At 42.3% G+C, this 18125-nt stretch overlaps 1 protein-coding gene across 5 annotated transcripts in view; it reads right to left on the reverse strand.

The window, feature by feature from the left end:
• Positions 1–18125, reverse strand: part of LOC129718938 (protein retinal degeneration B) — a 104577-nt gene that overhangs the window by 5220 nt on the left and 81232 nt on the right. For 3 of the 5 annotated variants that reach the window (XM_055670180.1, XM_055670181.1, XM_055670179.1), the window contains exons 4-10: positions 8749–9499; positions 8269–8687; positions 7790–7819; positions 7581–7656; positions 5045–7242; positions 4816–4988; positions 4117–4367 (exon numbers count right to left, since the gene is read on the reverse strand). In XM_055670180.1, the coding sequence (XP_055526155.1) occupies positions 4301–4367; positions 4816–4988; positions 5045–7242; positions 7581–7656; positions 7790–7819; positions 8269–8687; positions 8749–9499 (3714 nt within the window). In that variant the 3' untranslated portion in view covers positions 4117–4300. Of the gene's footprint in view, positions 1–4116; positions 4368–4563; positions 4989–5044; positions 7243–7580; positions 7657–7789; positions 7820–8268; positions 8688–8748; positions 9500–18125 lie in introns of all 5 variants that reach the window. The other 2 variants (XM_055670183.1, XM_055670182.1) reach the window with 2 other exon arrangements.

An 18125-nucleotide genomic window follows, 5' to 3' on the forward strand; every position in this document is an offset into this window, starting at 1 on the left:
GCGTGGGCCCACTACTCAAAAGTTCGTTCGATGGAGCTGCAGAATATCGATGTGGTACTCAAGTTGGCAATTCCGTCCAACGTCCCCCAGCTGCGCCTTTTTTATCAACATTCGAAAAAAGTCCCTTTTTTGAACGCAAACGTTATTCGTTCGGATATCCTCCGGCGATCAAAGTACGCGCGACTTCTTGCCATAATGGGCCGATGAATCTCTCTGCTGGTATTGTTGTCGGCAATTAACAGTGAGGCCTACAGTTCCTATATTTACAGTCTGGCTGATAGAAAATCATATGATCTGGCAACCGGATAATTTGAACAAGATACTTGGCAGTGTCCTCTCAGCTGGTCTTGAGGTACGATGCTGGCCTAAAAAACCAGTCGTCATAGGTTCGAGTCTCGGCTCGGGAGAGACTGTTAGTGTCAGTAGGATCGTAGCGCTTACCCCTCAATTGTCCTGTACCGAATCGGAATGTAGCTTTGCTTTTTTAGTTGGCAGTGTTGCAGTATTTGTTTAAATTATTGAAACGTTGAATATTAAATATTCATTTCATTGTTGGTCTCATGTAAACTGTTGCTTTGTTATATAACCTGCAATCAAATTAAAAATAATTTTATCTAGCCGCAACGCGCAACAGCTAATAATTTTCCTCAAATGTAATTTCAACTTTTTTTTGAAAACTTGTTTGCCGTCTTTTATTTTTTTACCCAGAACATCAGATTATGATAGAAATTTTTATGTGTGATTTACTATCTGTTATATATTCTCTGTATCAATATTGAAACAGTCGAAATTATTTAGATTACACTAAGGTCGCTTTTTACGCGGTTTTTTTCACGCGGATTTCGGAATTTACGCGTTTTTTTTCACGCGGATTCCGGAATTTACGCGGTTTTTTTTACGCGGATTCCGGAATTTACGCGGTATTTTTTTTTTGCCCGGATTTCGGTTCCCCTTCACTCGGAATGCAAAATTAACGATGGTTTTTTTTTACGCGGATTCCGGAGTTTACGCGGTTTTTTTACGCGGATTCCGGAATTTACGCGGTTTTTTTTTACGCGGCACGTATCCCCCGCGTAAAAAGCGACTTTAGTGTATTTTTAGCACTCCGCGGTCTCAATACTTCCCTCAAATTTAAACTTTACTAAACTGTCATGTTCGATTGGCTCCGATACAGGAGTCCGCCAGACTGTTAATATAGGGACTGTAGTGAGGTCTGGTACATGGACTCGTCGACTATCTCGATTTCATCACCGCCAACTTGAACTTGAGATGGGAGGTTAGCATTACCTTCTCTTGAACCTCTTCCCTTGCATGTACTTCGTCTTCGATGCATTAATGTCTGGTTTAAGCCGTTTGACTTCAGCCTTTATTCCGCTAGCTTCACAATGGTCCGAGCCACAATGTCGATATCGTCGGCGAAGCCATAATACCCGTTTTTCAATTCACACCTTCCAGAGCAATATTCAATAGTAGGTACAAGAGACCATCTTTGAGTTCCGAAGGGGCTCGGAATTGTCCCCGATACTCGAACTACACCCATCACTCAATCCATTGTTTTTTTTTTTTTTGACCAATCGCGTTAGTTCGTCCGGGAATATCTGATCCGTGGTGACGCGGGAATCCGGGAAAAACATTCGGAACATGCGCACCCTTCACCAACCATTGGCTGAGTTGCTCAAGGAGAGTTCCAGCTTCTAATGCAACAAACCTTTCTTTGATTGCCGCTCATACTGACGCACTGTAACTCTCGCCTTTAAATAGTTGTATTTGCAATCGCGTCGAACGTGGGCATAGGTGCTCGCATCACACATCGGTTTCCTAATGGGTCAGAGAAAGCTATTATGCATTAAGTTGAAAATTGGAGTTGTCAACTAGCGACATTCGATTTTTCTCTCATACCGTACATTATACTTAACGTCGGAAGTAATGCGCTGTTTAGGAAATCAGATGCGCTATACAGCGCACTACTTTCGACGTTAAGTATAATGTACGGTATGAGAGTAAAATCGAATGTCGCTAGTCGACAACTCCAATTTTCAACTTAATGCATAATATCTACCACGCATCCCGAAGCGCAAAGCCAGCCAAATGCAAGTAGGGCCAGATAGAAAAAATAGCTTTGGATCTAGTGTACGCTGTCAAAATATTCCACTGAATCTACGGGAGACTGTTTGTTCCTTAAACCGACCACTAAGCAATCTTTGGGTCGAAACGTGGACTGCTGAACGTAAACTGAAAACTTCAAGGTGGACTCAACACACTGAGCCGGACGCCGGACGAGGAATACATTATTGCGTTGTTAGAAGTCGAAGAATCCCATCGAGTATCGTGCCGGAAGTATTCCACAACTGACTAGCGACACCTCCAAAAGGCTCTGCGAATATATTTATTTATTTATTCATTTTCACCTGACTCTATGGTCTACATAAAAAGTGGGTGATGGGGAAAAGTCAACCATTGGGCATAAGAACCCCATATCTTTAAACATAATAAAAAAAATTAGATCTGACACAAAATAAATATAATCAACAATAGGAAACTGGCATATTTTTAATTTTGTAAGCAAAAAGTCATGTATCGTAGTCAAGATTGTAGAAGAATATCATTTCAAGATTACTAGGAACAGCCCTTTCCGATGAACATATGTTCTTAAATCGGCACTTGAGCAGCTTCTAATAAATGCAAATATTCGTTAATGATCACACTAATCGAGTATGAAGGTGGGTTTTGAAGATAATCTGTTCTTGCTAATGGGCGACGGAGAGAACCGGTTCTTAATCTCAGACGCCTGGATTGGGCACTGACGGTAAGTTGGTCAAAAAATGCGATCAGTCTCAATCGAAAGCAGTTCGGTAGCAAAAAAAGCTATCGAGACCTTTTTTCTCTTCTCCAACGTGGTAATTCCCAGCTGCATATAGAGGCAGATCGAACGCATTAAGGGTCGAAGTGTGTTGAAGGCACAAATGGCCGACTTCGAGCCACCACTTGGTGGCCTTTGAATTTTCAAAGGTACGTCATTCGGTAATAGGTAATGCGTCACTTGTGGAAACATATCCTCATGTTTGTTATTCTACCATAAGCTAGCCATCTTAAGCCACTTCAGATTTCTGAAAGCATATTAAAAGAAACTCCCGTTGAATGCTTTCAATTCTTCGTATCCAGGTTCCGTGAAACGGCGACCAAGTAGCGGGTCGTCGAACTCCTGAGCGATTTTAAACAAAAATCCGAACTGTCGGTTTGCTTTGTCAATCACAAACTGCCGATGCTGTCGAAAGGGTAGTTCTGAATTTAAATAAACACCTAGATCTTTTTTACGGTTTCCACACGCTCCATCGAATGTCCAGCGATTGTGTATTTAAAGTAGTAGATATCGCGGTTTGACTTATGATGAAACGAGATGGTTACCCAATTTTCCACGCAAAGGGTCATTCGGTAGACAATACAGCAACTTGGTTCAGACAAGACTGTAGAGTCTTACAATCAACCAAGCTTGCCATTTCGGCATACATTTTGATGTCATCAGCATATACATAAGAGCTTGCAATTTCCGGTAATTAGGTTCGTAGCGTCGTTAAAGGAAAAAGCATTAAAGAAAACAGCACCGTTCCACCCCCAAATCAACGGGCAGGCGGAACGCTTCGTTGACACTTTTAAAAGAACAATCAAGAAAGTTTAGGCCGGAGTGGAGATCTGGACGAAACATTCGATACTTTTTTGATATGCTACCGTTCATCACCTTACCGTAGTGCTACTGGAGGAAAATCACTCGCCGAAGTTTTTCTTGGTCGAGCAAAGCATCAAAGAAAAAATAAAAGATTATCACAAGCTTTTTAAGCTAGCTCTAACTTCGAGACATCAAATTAACCTCGGTTCAGGGAAGTTAACATTGGTTGATCTGTTCGGACGAGAAAGTTACAGAAATAGAGGATGACATGGTGTGTGCATGACCTGCTCGAACGTGATTGGGCCTTTGTACGCAGTAATTTGATCTTGAAACGTTTCACTGCTAAGCATTATGTGGTCATACAGTTATTATCGTTTGAAATCTAACCTAACATCTGGTCGGTTACATTGTCACTTTTACAAAATGTTCCCAATAGAAAAATAAAAACTTACCAAGTGACAGAATCCAATCGCTTTCCTTCCCACCGATGTAGCTGCTTTGAGTACGCGTGCATATCCTCTCCAAAAAAAAAACAATGATGGCACCGATCGTCCTTTATTCGCCAGACCATGATAGCCGGATAGTATTATGAGATTAGCGTGTAGTATCTTGCCCCTTCCTCTAGCTTCCTTCTTCTTAGTGTAGATATGTTTTTCGCTTGAGAAATCCACTGCGCGCCGGTGAGGACAGTCCCGCTTCGTTGCTGGTGATGGAGGGTTGTGAGATTGTAAAAAACGGTGCCTTCTGATTCTAGAATGCTACTAGGTGCTTTCGGTTGGGTTTCACATAGGGTTACACGGATAGGGATTGCTACACAATCTGTTGTGGGTGCATCACATCACATACACACATCTATACACATACACACTGGACAAGTGCAGGAACGTGTCACTACCTACCATTTACCGGTGGTATGGAATTGTGAGTTAATCGGATTTACTACGGTTTGGTTTGATTGATTTGTTCTAATGGGTGCGTGTTGCTCCTACTGTACGTAATGAACATTCACACAATGGTGGACGACAAAGCGAGGACATACGAGCATTCTTTTCTAGGTTGGTGGTTGGTTGCCATTATGTTGACATCAGAAACGTCGAAACCATAAAGACGAGCGGGCAAGCGGTAGTCATTAGAGTTAACTCGGAACAAACCTTCGCCTGCGGATGGACTGATGCTGACCGGGGAGGTTGAAGCACCCGCGTGGGATTACCATCCGGGCGTTGCCCTGCGCCGGACGGGATCCTCCCGGAGCGATCAAGGAACTTAGATGGGAAGCGTAACCCTCGGTGAGCGGCGTTGCCAGCGGTTGTAGTTTTTTGCTTACCTAAAACAGAAAAAAACACTCGTCATTCGAATTCGGAGAACACAGACTTAACTTACTTTTCCAACGATAAAAATTTGCTTCGGCTTCAGTCCAATGCTAGTGTACACGCTGATATCTTTACTGCTGCCATAGGCCAAATGGACGATTACTCCGTGGCCCTGGATCAGCGTGTTCAAATAGGCTGCTTTGTGTCCGAGCGGATCGGTAGACAACCCATCGGCGAAGGACACCAAACCGTGCGGGAAATTATGCTGACTAAGCCAGGAAAGCACACGCTGCTGCTGCATGTCCGGCCGACCAGTTATGTAGATCAGCAGATAGCCTAACTCCTGCCAGTGGCGACACACGTCAACGGCACCGGCACGCACTTTCGGATCCTTCCCGGTCACCGAAACGGACGCCGTAAATGAACCGTCTATGCTGAACACAACACACTCGGTTCGCGGTGGAACGACGGCCATGTAGAAATCGACCGAAGTGTGATCACCTCGCACAACCATTTTCACCGGATAGATTCCGTAGCCGAGAGTTCGCTCCTCCGGCAGTGTATAGGAGATTCGCCCAGTTTTGTCGGTGGTTTCCGTCGCCAGCAAATTCCACTCTCCCCCCGGGGGATCTTTCATTACGTGGATGTCCACCTTTTCGCCGGCCAGTGTGATCATGTCCAGCGGACCGTACATGAACCGTGCGACCAGCTTCTGAGGTTCACCATCCTTCACTATCACATCATTCGCTCGGTGATTTGCGGTGACGTTTTTCAGCTTTACCGAGGTACGCTTCTTGTTCCACTTTTCCCGTGGCTGAGCTGGCCGGAAGGAAGACACATCTTTGTCGTCCGGTCCCACCAGGGTTAGGTTATCGAAGCGACCGATTTGACGCAGAATAAATGCGATCACGTCACTCGATTCCCAGTAGCTGGCATGGAACAGATGGGGCAGGGCATGCGCTGGGAAATTGCTGAGTCCATCCGGACAGTAGAGAGCATAGTCTAGTCGCTTAGAACCCCACCAGCGTTGCTGTAGTTGGTTGATGGTTGTTAGGGGAACGTTATCGATCATTCCGGAGGCGGCACTCTGGATCGAAGCGTCCGATAGCCGTCTTGCTGGTGGACCGTTGCTGAATATCTGTGGGCTTGATTGGATCAGTTCGAGTAGATGATATGGTTGACCATTTCCGAGGGGATATTTGGCATAGCGTGGCACATTCACCGGTAGGAGGATCGAGAAGCGGGCGCTTAGCAAGGGCTCCAACCTGGAAGCCGTAGGATCCGTCGGGTGGAACAGGTTGTAGATTTGGGTGCAGGAAGGTTTGTGCGCACCGTACCGGCTGTCGCTTAGTCTTCGTGCCGCCAGAATAATCGACAGCGGACTGCCAAACATGAAAAAGTCTCCGACTTCGAATTCCAGTCGTGGAAAACGGGTGTCACTTGTGGACGACGATCGTCGCCGGGGCGAAGGCGCCGTCAACAGTTTGTTGACATCCAAATCATTTACCTCTACCAAGTCTACGATATGATCCAATCCGGAAGCTTCGCTTCCATGTCTTACGTTCACTCTACAGAGGGCATCATGGGCCAGTACACTTCCCATAGAATCGCCGATTAGTGCAACCTGACCACTGAATCCTTTCCCCTCGTCACTCCTTAAAAACTCTGCGTATACCATGTTGGCACTGGCGATCGATCGATTCACTGCGTCCTGAAATTCGGGCGAGCAAGTCGTTAGCAAAGGAATCGCTCCAATAGGAATATCCGTCAGATTGGGAATGTCTGCGGTGGACGCCGGCGATGCATCGAACGAATACGGACTCAAGCTGGACAGAATACCGAGGGCATCACTGCACACGGACGGACACGGAACCAGCCGGATCGCCACGTGACCCACCAGTGATGGATAGTGTTGTCTCATGACCGATTCGAACGCCCCCCGGAAGGTGGTGACATCGGATTTTTTCGCCGTCATATCGGAGTTAGCGTCAAGAACGCTACCCGCATGCATAATCAGTACCAGAACCGTTGTTGGACACGACGGGAGTCCGGGAGATCCGGGTGGAGAGTCACTACGATCGATACTGGAGGTTGCTCCGAGCGTTGGTCGGCGGCTACCCCGCTCGGAAGCCACACGCTGCAGGTAGCTGTGGCTGAAGATCGAGTCGTCTTCATTACGTCCGCTTCCCACCGCTGGACTATCCTCCTCCTCGGCCAACAGTTCCAGCGAACTCCACTTGGCTAGCGATGTCTGCTCTCCGAGATCACCTGAGAAGACAGAAAATCCATTACCATTATTGTTTCAAAGCAAAAGTTACTTAGAACAACAGAATAAAAACAGCGAAAAAAATCATGAAGTAACATACCACGTGCTTGATTTTGTTCCATCGGAGAAAAGTTATTTGAGGGCATGCAATAATGTAACAAATATGTTCACGCACACAAACACGCAGTGGGTGGTTGTGGTGGGTTGTTAAAAAAAGTCAGGTGCATCAGGTGACAAAAAACGAAGCGTAATTTTGAGAGAAAAATAAAGTTCCAAATAGTTTAAAAACCGAATCAAACAGTAAAAAGAAGTGCACAACCAGAGGAGGAAAAAGTATTACCTAAGCAATCGAAAAATTCCTCCTCGGAGCCGGATTTGGAGTCCACTTCCAGTTTTTCCATGCGCCAGTTGGCGACCTGTTGAGGGTTAAGAAGGGAGGAGGGAATAGATAGAGACCAGAGATTATTTATCGGAGCTCAACAACGACACTCTAGTGCTTTGAACAACATAAGAACGTAAGTAACAAAATAACAGAAAACAAAAACTTACATTCTTCGGTATTGGATTGTGATTGACGGTCTGTTTTATTTGGTTGGTGGTCATACAGGTAGAGAACCGAAAAAAAAGAGCAGAAACAATAGACGTATACTTAAATCGATTAAACAATTGAAACAATACTTTGAACGACAGTAGACACAATAAAGCGGAATACAGAGTACAGAGAGAAAAGTGATAGAAATAATGATGTATACTTCAAAAACAACGAACAGCTATGATAAATTTTAATTGTCGAATTGATAGGAAAACTTTGTTTTTCGTGCGAGAATAAGATAAGTAAATCTGAATAAAAGTTAGGCGTGAATAAGGTACAAATTTGATTGAATTAAAAATTGACGAATTTTCTTGAAATTAAAATTCAAAAATTTTCTCTTTCACATTTTTTTGTATAACGTTCAATTTTCACCAACGGTACAACCAAAGCGATGAGTTGGTGAAAAAATCGCAAAAAAAGGTTCATCACCACCCACCTGCAGATCAAAACTATGCGTTGACCCCAACGGAGAGTGCAACTGTCCCTTTGAACCGGCAAAGTGCTGCAATTTGGCGCCACCACTCGATAGATGATTATTAGCCGCCAATTGCTGGTGCTGCAGAAAACGTCCCTTCCGATTGCTACCATCGTTTTCCTCCTCTTCGCCCTCTTCCTCTGCTTCCTCTTCCTCTTCTTCGTCGTCGTCGGAGCTATTGGCCAGAGGTTTTTGCTGCCGCGGTTGTCTCCTACCTTTGGGCGGTGGTTGAAGGATTGTCTGTGGTTGACGGTGCTGCGGTGGCGACGGAGGCGCTATCGTGGGTTTCTTCATGACCTGAGGGGTGGAGTTTTCGTCGGTTTTCTCGATCGAGTTGAACTGATTCGACTGGCGGCTGTTGTTGTCCGATATGCTGCGATCTGAAAAAAAATACACGTTTAGTAATAATATTTTTTCCAGGGGAAGAGTGGGGCAAGTTACCTTCATCATCATCATCATCTTCGTTACCCATTTTCTTCTGCAGTGCCAGCTGCGTCTGGCGTTCGATTTCTCGAATATCGTCCATGGTAAGACCATGCCACTCATCTTGCCAAGCCCAAGCCTGTCGATGAGCACGGACCATAGTTTTCCGCAGGGCCACATCGTGAATAAACTTCTCCAGTTTGGTTTGCATCCCCCAGTATCGGAACTCAACCCGACACAGTTTGTAAGCGCACATCAGCGACATGTTCCTAGCGGTCGGTTGACTTTTTCCCCGTACTTCATTCCAGTGATCGGCCAACCAGTTGTCGTCCAGCGGACCCCGACCTGTTTTCTCCGAGCAATACAGTGTCGGATCTTCCTCCCGAGTGTAATCCGCCCCCGAGAGTTGATCCTTCACGATATCAATAATGTCTACTATCCGATTGCGCAGATCACCCCCATTCAGTTTGAACACATTCTCCTGGTGTCCATTATCGGCGAAATAGTACGTTTCGATTTCCAGCGAAAATTTCTCCACGAACGGACAGGTGTAGCGAGTTTTCGTGTACGGATATGCATTCCAGGCTTCCTCCTCGACCGTGAGGGCACTTTTCGGCAGCAGTCCCTTGATCCATCCGGGCAGATGACTTCCCACGTGGTAGATCTTGCGCGTGTATTGCCCATTGCCGCCCGGTCCGTCCTCGTACGGTTCGTTGACAATTATCTCCACCCCGCTGCCGGCGCCTTTGCTTTCTTCGCGGGATTTTTTCTGCAATGGAAAGGATGTAAAAAAATTGTGAGAAGTCTGGTAACTGCTTGGGACTCAAACAAATCGCCCTCTTAAAAGCCACGACAAGCACTAGTAGTAGCGTAATTTCTGGGTAGAGAAAGATATAAGGTTTCTAAGACAAAAGAAACGATCCTAGATTATACTCAAAAACACTAAAATAGTTGTTAAGGGTATTTTCTAAATACCGTTGGCATTAAAAAATGGACAAAAGTTGCCGATTTTTCATGGGTTTACCTCCACACGCACTGTGGAAACTGCCCATGCAACATCAATCACAGTAACTCATGAGTCAGCAGAAAAAAAAACTGACAGTAGGTCGATACAACCGGCCAAACAGTGTAAAAGTACCTGTAAAGAAGCGGCAGTCCTGTCCACTGATACGGAGCTGCAGGCAATGCGTTGTGTTTGAGGTGAAGTTCATTTCGCACACCGAGTTTCGCAAAGAGGTGCTGCTGTTGCTGACAAGCGAAATGGGAATGTCAAAGCCGCTCTACTTTCACTCCGGACTGGCCGTGAACGAAGAAATTTATGGTATGAAGCGCCAGCTGGAAGTTGCGTTGTTTATCAAGAAATACCCTAAGGGCGAAAACACCGGATTTGGCGGCGACTCACTACTCGAAGCGATCGTTGCAGCGGCTGAATATCAATGTGGTACACTTGTCGGTGAACCAGTCCAACGTCCCCCAGCTGCGTCCCATCGAGAATTGCTGGGCAAACCTAAAGCGTAAGATCTACTCCAACAATTTAGCCGTGAAAACTGATTAATAAACAAAGAACAAACTCAAAAATCGCCATTTTCTAAAACCGGGGTACATAATAAAAAATCAAAAAACGCTGGTATGAAAATGATCGCAAATTCAGCCAGCAATCGAGAAAACACGCTTCTAAAGACTACAAAAAGACAATTGATCAATCAAAATAACGTTTGAAACGCAACCCTGTTAAAAGGGAAAATAAAATTCCAAAGCGAAATAGGCTCAGAATCGCAGAAAATTGCCTGGAGTTTGAGAAAACGTAAAAAATTGAAATAATTTTAGAATCAACGAAAAGTTGGATAATAAAAAACGTTACAAATAAAGTACCTGAAACCCAAAACTAGAAAATCGTCATTAAACTACCAAAAAACGTATCTAAAGGTTTTTTTATTTTTATTTTTTATGGACCCCACTGCGACCAGTTACTTTAATCTTTTGTTGCATTGTCCGAACGTTTCTTACTGTTCGCACTTGCTTCCTTTTTACACTATCACTTATTGGAAAGTTGTCTGCTACGTGTTATAGTGCATGTATTCACCCAGACTTACTATTCTTTTAACTTCTCTTTCGACCTTATCATCGCTTTAAGAATGTTACCAAAGCGTACAACATGCAAACATGAAATGTTTGTGAGGGGGAGCCTGAGAATAAATCAATGCTTAAGTCCTTTGAATGGCCTGATTCTACTAAGATTCGAACCCATGACCACCCGCTTGTCATAGCGGACTCTATAACCTTGCGGCTACGAAGCTCCGTATAAAGGGTATAAAATGTACAGTAAAATAAATAAATAAAATAGATAAATTTGGTTCATAACACTTAAAACTTAACGCACACACCTAGTGGTCTCATTCCCAACTAAACTGTCCATTAACCTTGTCTTCCTCAACAATTTTGCTGAAAATCATATTTTTTCGGCGCTTGGATTCACGAGATAAAGTAAGCACAAAATACTATAAAAAAACAACTTTGTTGAAGATCGCAACTCACTAAGTGGTGAGATTCACGAGATAAAAAAATTCAAAACATGTACTCAAAACCACATGCACACTAGCGCCAGCTTGTTGCTAAACTCCGACCACAATCCCTTGACCTCTCAAACAATTAAAGGCTCATTATGCTTATAGTAGACAAAAGTATTTGCGACGGCCAAAATCGTCGGTAAAACCCCGGAAAAAAGTAGGAATTGCAAAAAAAAACAACACAAAACTTTGTCAACTACCGTGCTGGATCGAAACCCGTACAGTATCGAAATCCGTACACCTTGATGTTTTTCTTCAGTTTTAAGCATTATAAAAATGAAAATTCATACGAAAGTTACATGTACATGTCCGTTGAACTGTTGGCTTTCTGTTAAATTGAACTATGCGCCAGTAGGCCATGAAATAAAAATATTAAAAATAAAAAATCAATCGTGTATCGGTTTCAGTTGTCATTTCGTCGCATCGTTAGAGATTTCACTAAGGAAACGGTCTTCAGATAAAAACGTTTTTCAAGTGGGATATAAGTGTTTTACTCTGTGAATCTTTTTGAAATCGATTGAAAAGGTAAGTCTTTGTCATTTTCGAGCTGTATATTGTCTGGTAAATAGTGCAAATTGTACTTATTCATCAAAAACTGTGCCGTACGGATTTTGATCCTTGTTAATCGCTTGAATCGAAATCCGTACAGCGTGTGTATCATGCAAATATTGTTGAACTTTCATCATTGTTTTCAGCATTACGATAAAGAATGCCGTAACGAATGGCTACGAATCTCAATCAAAAGAAGTTCCACCAACCTTCACTGCTGGAGAGAAAGGTTTGGATCATGAAGTGGGGCATAGCAATCGGAGGGCCCGGGGCATTTGCCCTCTCCTTAAATCTGGGCCTGGAAGAAGGCGTCTTGTAGCTGGTAGTTGAGTAAAACTTTATTTTTTTTTCGAATCATTCAATTGGGACCTAAAGTTATTCCAGTTCTTGAATATCTTCAAAAGAAAGCCACATTTTCTGAGCAAAACGTGATTTCCAAAAAAAGTTTATCGTTTTCCTTCGATTTTTTAAACGAAGAATAAAAAACTGCTCGAAATTTCTTAAATGACAGTTCGCTCATGTATTGTATATGAGAGAACTGTCATTTAAGGCATTTCGAGCAGTTTTTCAGTCTTCATTTAAAATTTGAAGGACAACGATTTTCTTTTTTTAATTTCATATTTTGCATAGAAAATTACACTAATAAAATTAGATAACCGTGTAAAACTTAGGAACCAATTGACCGTCACAATATATTTATTCGCAACTTTAAAGATAAATTGAAAAATAAAGTTTATATGTGTACTTCTATATCTATACGAATTTTGATTCATTGCTGTACGGACTTTGATCCAGTCTATATCGTGTGCGTGCGGAATTCGATTTAAAAGTGTACGGATTTCGATTCAGACGAAAAACTGCGTACGGATTTCGATTCAAAACATGTTCTATTCAAACATGATTTTTTCGAGTTTTAGAGTAATTTAAACCATTTTGCTTGAAAATAGAGATGAAATATAAGTAGGCCTATAAGTAAACATGTCAGTTTAGAGCAATATGTAATTTCTTGATTTTATATGGACCGTCGAAGATTATCATGTGCTTAGGTGTACGGATTTCAATCCAGCACGGTACGTCCTTTGTCTTTCAATACGAGAAAAAGTATGAAACAAAAAGTCAGAAACGTAGAAACAAATCATCCTGAATGAACTCCGAATCACTATAAAAAGCTTCTAATGGGCATAAAATGCACATAAAATTGAGAAAATTACAAAAAAAACTTCCCGAGATCACAAAAAATCTAATGATAGATTTCAATTGTTGTCCCAAGTTCATTAAGCAGACAGTATGTGCAGTAGGGAAAGCGAAAAATAAGCGAACTGGAAATATGACACAGATTTGGAAAAATATACCGCATCCCGACGGGACCAATTTCAATTCAAATCCCATTTAATTAGTCCAATCAACCTCTCTCTTCATCTGAATTCCAATTCCAATCCTTATAGCAATTCCAATTCCAGTCTGAATTTAAATTTGAATTTCAAAGCGTCTAGAAGGAAAAAACCCGGAAAATACTCGAGTCATACAGTCCCTCCACAATTATGGGTCACTTTCACGAAAATACGTCCAACTTTTGCGCTAAAAAATGGACAAAAGTTGCCGATTTTTCATGGGTTTACCTTCAACGAACTGACGAAACTACGCATGCAGCATCAATCATATAAACCCATGAGTCAGTAAAAAAAAATTTGATAGCTCTATCAGTCGAACTCTAACCGAAAACCGAAACCGCGTTGAAAGAACGGTACACATTTCGTCGAAAAACGACATCGTGCGGACACTGGATACGCTCGTTTCGGCATCTACAACTTCTTGGTACTATTGGACAACAATCAGAGCATTGAAAGAAAGCCCGGTTCCGGACGGCCGACGACCTTGAACGACAAGAAGATCCAAAGGATGCTGAAGAGAAAGACCGAGGCAAAAGTGGCTTAATCGCTGCGTGCGCTTGACAGGGAGGTCAGTGAAACCGGCCAAACAGTGAAAAATTGTCTGGTTACATGAACATACATAACAGGAGGCAGCAGTCCCGTTCACTAGTCTCGGAGCTGCAGGCAATGACGCAGCGTCAGCGGTTGATTACGACGTCGCGGTGGTAATGGACGATAAGACCTGTCTCACGCTGGATGGCAACGACTGGCAGGGCACTTTGTATTTTGCTTTCCCTACGAAGGAAGTAAGCACCAAGGTGAAGTTTCGTTCACATACCAAGTTCCCCAAGAAGGTGCTACTGTGGCTGACAATCAGCGAGAAGGGGATGTCAAAGCGGACTGGCCATGAATGAGAAAATTTAGTACGAAGTGCCTGCCGGAAGTTGCGTCGTTCATCAAGAAATACTATAAGGCCAAGAACGCGGTGTTTGATCTGACGTCAGCTCACTATTCGAAGCGGTCGTTTGAGGATATGGAGCGGCTGAATATCGATGTTGTACCCAAGTTGGCGAGCCCACCCAACGTCCCCAAAGTGCGTCCCATCGAGGATTTCTAGTAGAGGTGGGCAATCCGCTCACGAACTGATCTAAAGAGCTGGTTCTTCAAAGTGAGTGAGTGATCTATGGCTCTTTTTTAAAGAGCGGTAACTCACCCCTTACTTCAAGCAAAAAGCTGAAGCTGATTTTGTTGATCAGACACCGCAAGCGAGAGCCATATGAATATTTTACACCCCAAGCGCTAATCGGCGTGCGACACTGCAATAGAACTCCCAGAAAATAGCTGCCGCCGGCTGCCTGCTCTCCTATGCATAACCATCCACCAGCCGCGGGAATATAAAATAAAATCTACTTGCCACAAGTCACACACAGCATACGGGCTGGCTGTTGCAAGTAAAAAGAACTAGTTCTTCTTAGTGAGCGGAACCGCTCTGATCCGCTCACTATAGTGAACCATTTTTCCCACCTCTAATTTCTAGGCAGGACTGAAGCATAAGATCTACTCCAACAATTTTCTTGTGAAAACTGAGGAAGATTTGATAAATAAAACGAAGAAAGAATTAAAAAACATGCCTGCACGCATGTTTTCGTCCGCCATGGCGAATGTTTCGGTTAACTGCCGGAAGTCCGCAAGCAAGATTGAAGATTTTTTTGCTAGTAAGCTAACATAATTACCTTCCATGGGAAACTCATCAAACTCAATTATCTGTCTTAGTTATTTTTTATCACCATCCGAAAGAAGTTCGTTTTTTAACGCATACGTTATTCTCACAAACCGAATAATTTTCATGAGCTATAGTACTTTTTTTTAACTCAGTTGTTGGCATATTTATTCGATAGAATTGATTTGAATTTGCAAGTGTCGCTCGGTGCATTAAGGGGTTATATACCTTTTTAGTTTTCAAAAAACCGGAAATTTTTTTATTACATTATCTTCAAATACAACATCTTGAGAACATTTTCACAAATTTTCATAAAGATCTGAGCAATAGGAAAAAAGTTAGAGCGATTTGCAACGCACCTCGCCACGGCCGCATAGGCTAAACATGAAACTTTGCACGCGATTATCTCGGAATAGTTTTTTCCGGAAAATGACTTTGATCCTGATTGCGGGAAAACTACTGAGCCGATTTCCTTAATCTTTTTTTTTTTTAATTTTCGTTATAAAATTGGCCGGTCCTTGAACGATCGCTTTTCGAAACATACAGTTACATTTTGCCGCAAAATTTTTTTTAATGCAATTTTTTGCGCTCAAAACGTGCATTGTTTGGGAAAAACGTTCCCGTTTGCACTGAAAACAAAATACTCATAAAAGCGATCGTTCAAGGACACACTTCTAAACTAATGAAATAATATGAGTTTTTTGATCCGCTGAGTCTATATTAGGATCACCGCAAGCCTCTGCAAAAAAATTGCGTTTCGGGGAAACGGCCATTACTCTAGTAATAATTGGTATATCTCAAAATCAAACGTATTTTCTTGTTGTTGATAAACTGTACTTTCAGAAAAATACCACTTTGATGCAATGAAAATGGTGCTATGCACTTAAAAAAAATTCAAACTTCCCTCATTTTTCTCGACCAAAAAGGTATATAACCCCTTAAGCGCAGTGACCCATAAATGTAATAATGTTGGATTTTGTGGTACACAATTGTGGGTCAGTCCATATTTTGGCAATATTTGTTACTTTTTCATGATAATGTATCAAGACTGAATAGAATAACTAATTATTTTGCGATTACAACAATAAATACTTTTGTGATGGATTTTGACAATTTTATAGACTAAATGCTCTTCAATGCCAAAAGTGACCCATAATTGTGTCTGTTGCTATGTATTATTTTTCTTCTCAACCGATTTACACACATCACCTGCAGTGGAACTAATTGTTGATCGGAAGTACACATAAGAACACATAAATAGATAGTAAAACATTGGTAGAGGGACTGTAGTTGTGAATTTGCTTTTATCCACCCTTCTGTCTGACCCTTCTGAAAAGTTGTACTTTCGGTACACAGCCTGATAGCCAATGACGATAGCACACACATGCAATGTCAAACGGGCTGTTATTTTTTATCTCCTTATGTCTGTTGGTTCTTTCAAATTGTCGCTAATGACAGATGCTATAATAAAAGCGAGGCGGGGTGAAACACATTTTTTCTCACGTGGGGAGTAATATCAACAATGGGAACATATATGAAACGGTTTGCTTCGTATTCATTATAGCATCGGCCTAAGAAAAAGGAGAAACGAAGGAGTGCGAATCCAATATCATCGATGACAGCCGCAGCCGATCAGCAGGCAGTCAACAGCGCAGGTCAAACCAACAGGCCATTCTCAAAATAAACAAACTAGGCTGTCATGTCCGAACGAACAAAATACATGCGCAGGAATGAGCTGTCGTGTGCAGTTTTAGTTGTATGCGAGCTCTCGTTAATAGCTAAATTATGAGGCTGTCAAAGTACAAAAAAGAGCCCAGTCTTCAGTATAATGTCGCGCCGCAGTACTTTTCCGAAGACTGATTCAAGGAATCTTTTGAACAATCAGGAAGTTTTTACTACTGACTACTAATGAGTAACTCCGTGGAAAATGTGTTAGTTTAAAAAAAAAATTATCCTTTTTGATTTGGCTGAAGCTTTGCACAGATGTTCCTATGCGCTAAGGATACCATTTTGTGCTATATTGCATTAATATTATTATTATTAGTTTTGATGATTAAATATATTCTTAGAGTCCGAACGGGTAACCTTTCGATTTTATCACAATTCTGAGATATACATTTGATGAAAAATTATCAAAACGCAAAATAATGATATTCAGCCGTTTGGATCACTTTCATACCTTTGGTTAGCCTTTTGGTTTGCAATTTTTCATCGGTTGTTAAACGGCTGGGTAGTGCGTACCAGCAGTACACCCGTACTAGTTGGCATAAAATAGACCCCAGTGTGGTTCAAAGTAGAATGCCCAGCAACTCTTACCCCTGACCCCACGTGATGCTGACGGGGATACGAGCAACCAAGGGAAGATCGATGAACTAGTGGGAACTTGGTCGTATGTTCACTAGACTGGGACACGGTTATATGAAAAAAAAAGCGATGGTGTTATTTTTTCGCTCCCATGCACTTTTCGTGTTCCTTATGGGTCCTATAATAACTGTGTAACTTTTCAGATCGATCGGTGAAATGTCCGATTTGCGCCCGATTTTTAAAGCTTCCATACGATCTTATATGGGAAAACCCACTTTTTCAAAACTTTTTCTATAGAGATGTCCAGTTGGCTCCTAAAAATATATCAACACATGATATATATTGCTTGTGAAAAAAGATATTCGAAATTTTCGATGGTAACCCGTCCGTCAGACATTTAATCAGTTTGGGGTGAATAGCTGTTTCTACAAGCATCGTAGCGCCTTACGGTCTTCAGAAAAGTTTTTCTATATTTTTAACAGATAACTGGACATCTCTAGATAATAAGTTCTGAAAAAGTGGATTTTTCCATATAATATACCCATAAGGAACACTAATAAAGCTAACATTTAATTTTTGTCCCACTCTAATGTACACAGGGAAGGGGGAGTTAACCTGAGCGTCTGTTCTCTAGGTTAAGGGCGGCTCAAACAGCTTCTGATCCGGAGCGGACGGCTAAATTATGAAACGCGGTATCTCGCCAGCTACATCCAAGACGGCAGCCCCATCGCAAGACTAGGCATCCGCAGCCCCAGTAAGGCAGCATGCCGAAAAATCAAAATACTACAAACAATCAAGAATTGAATACGAACCGGAAAAAATCAGCAACGACCGTATTTCGTCGTCTAAATAAGGACGACGATTAAAAGCTCGGTGCATGGAACT

Source organism: Wyeomyia smithii, chromosome 1 (assembly GCF_029784165.1).
Source record: "Wyeomyia smithii strain HCP4-BCI-WySm-NY-G18 chromosome 1, ASM2978416v1, whole genome shotgun sequence".
Lineage (NCBI taxonomy): Eukaryota > Metazoa > Arthropoda > Insecta > Diptera > Culicidae > Wyeomyia > Wyeomyia smithii.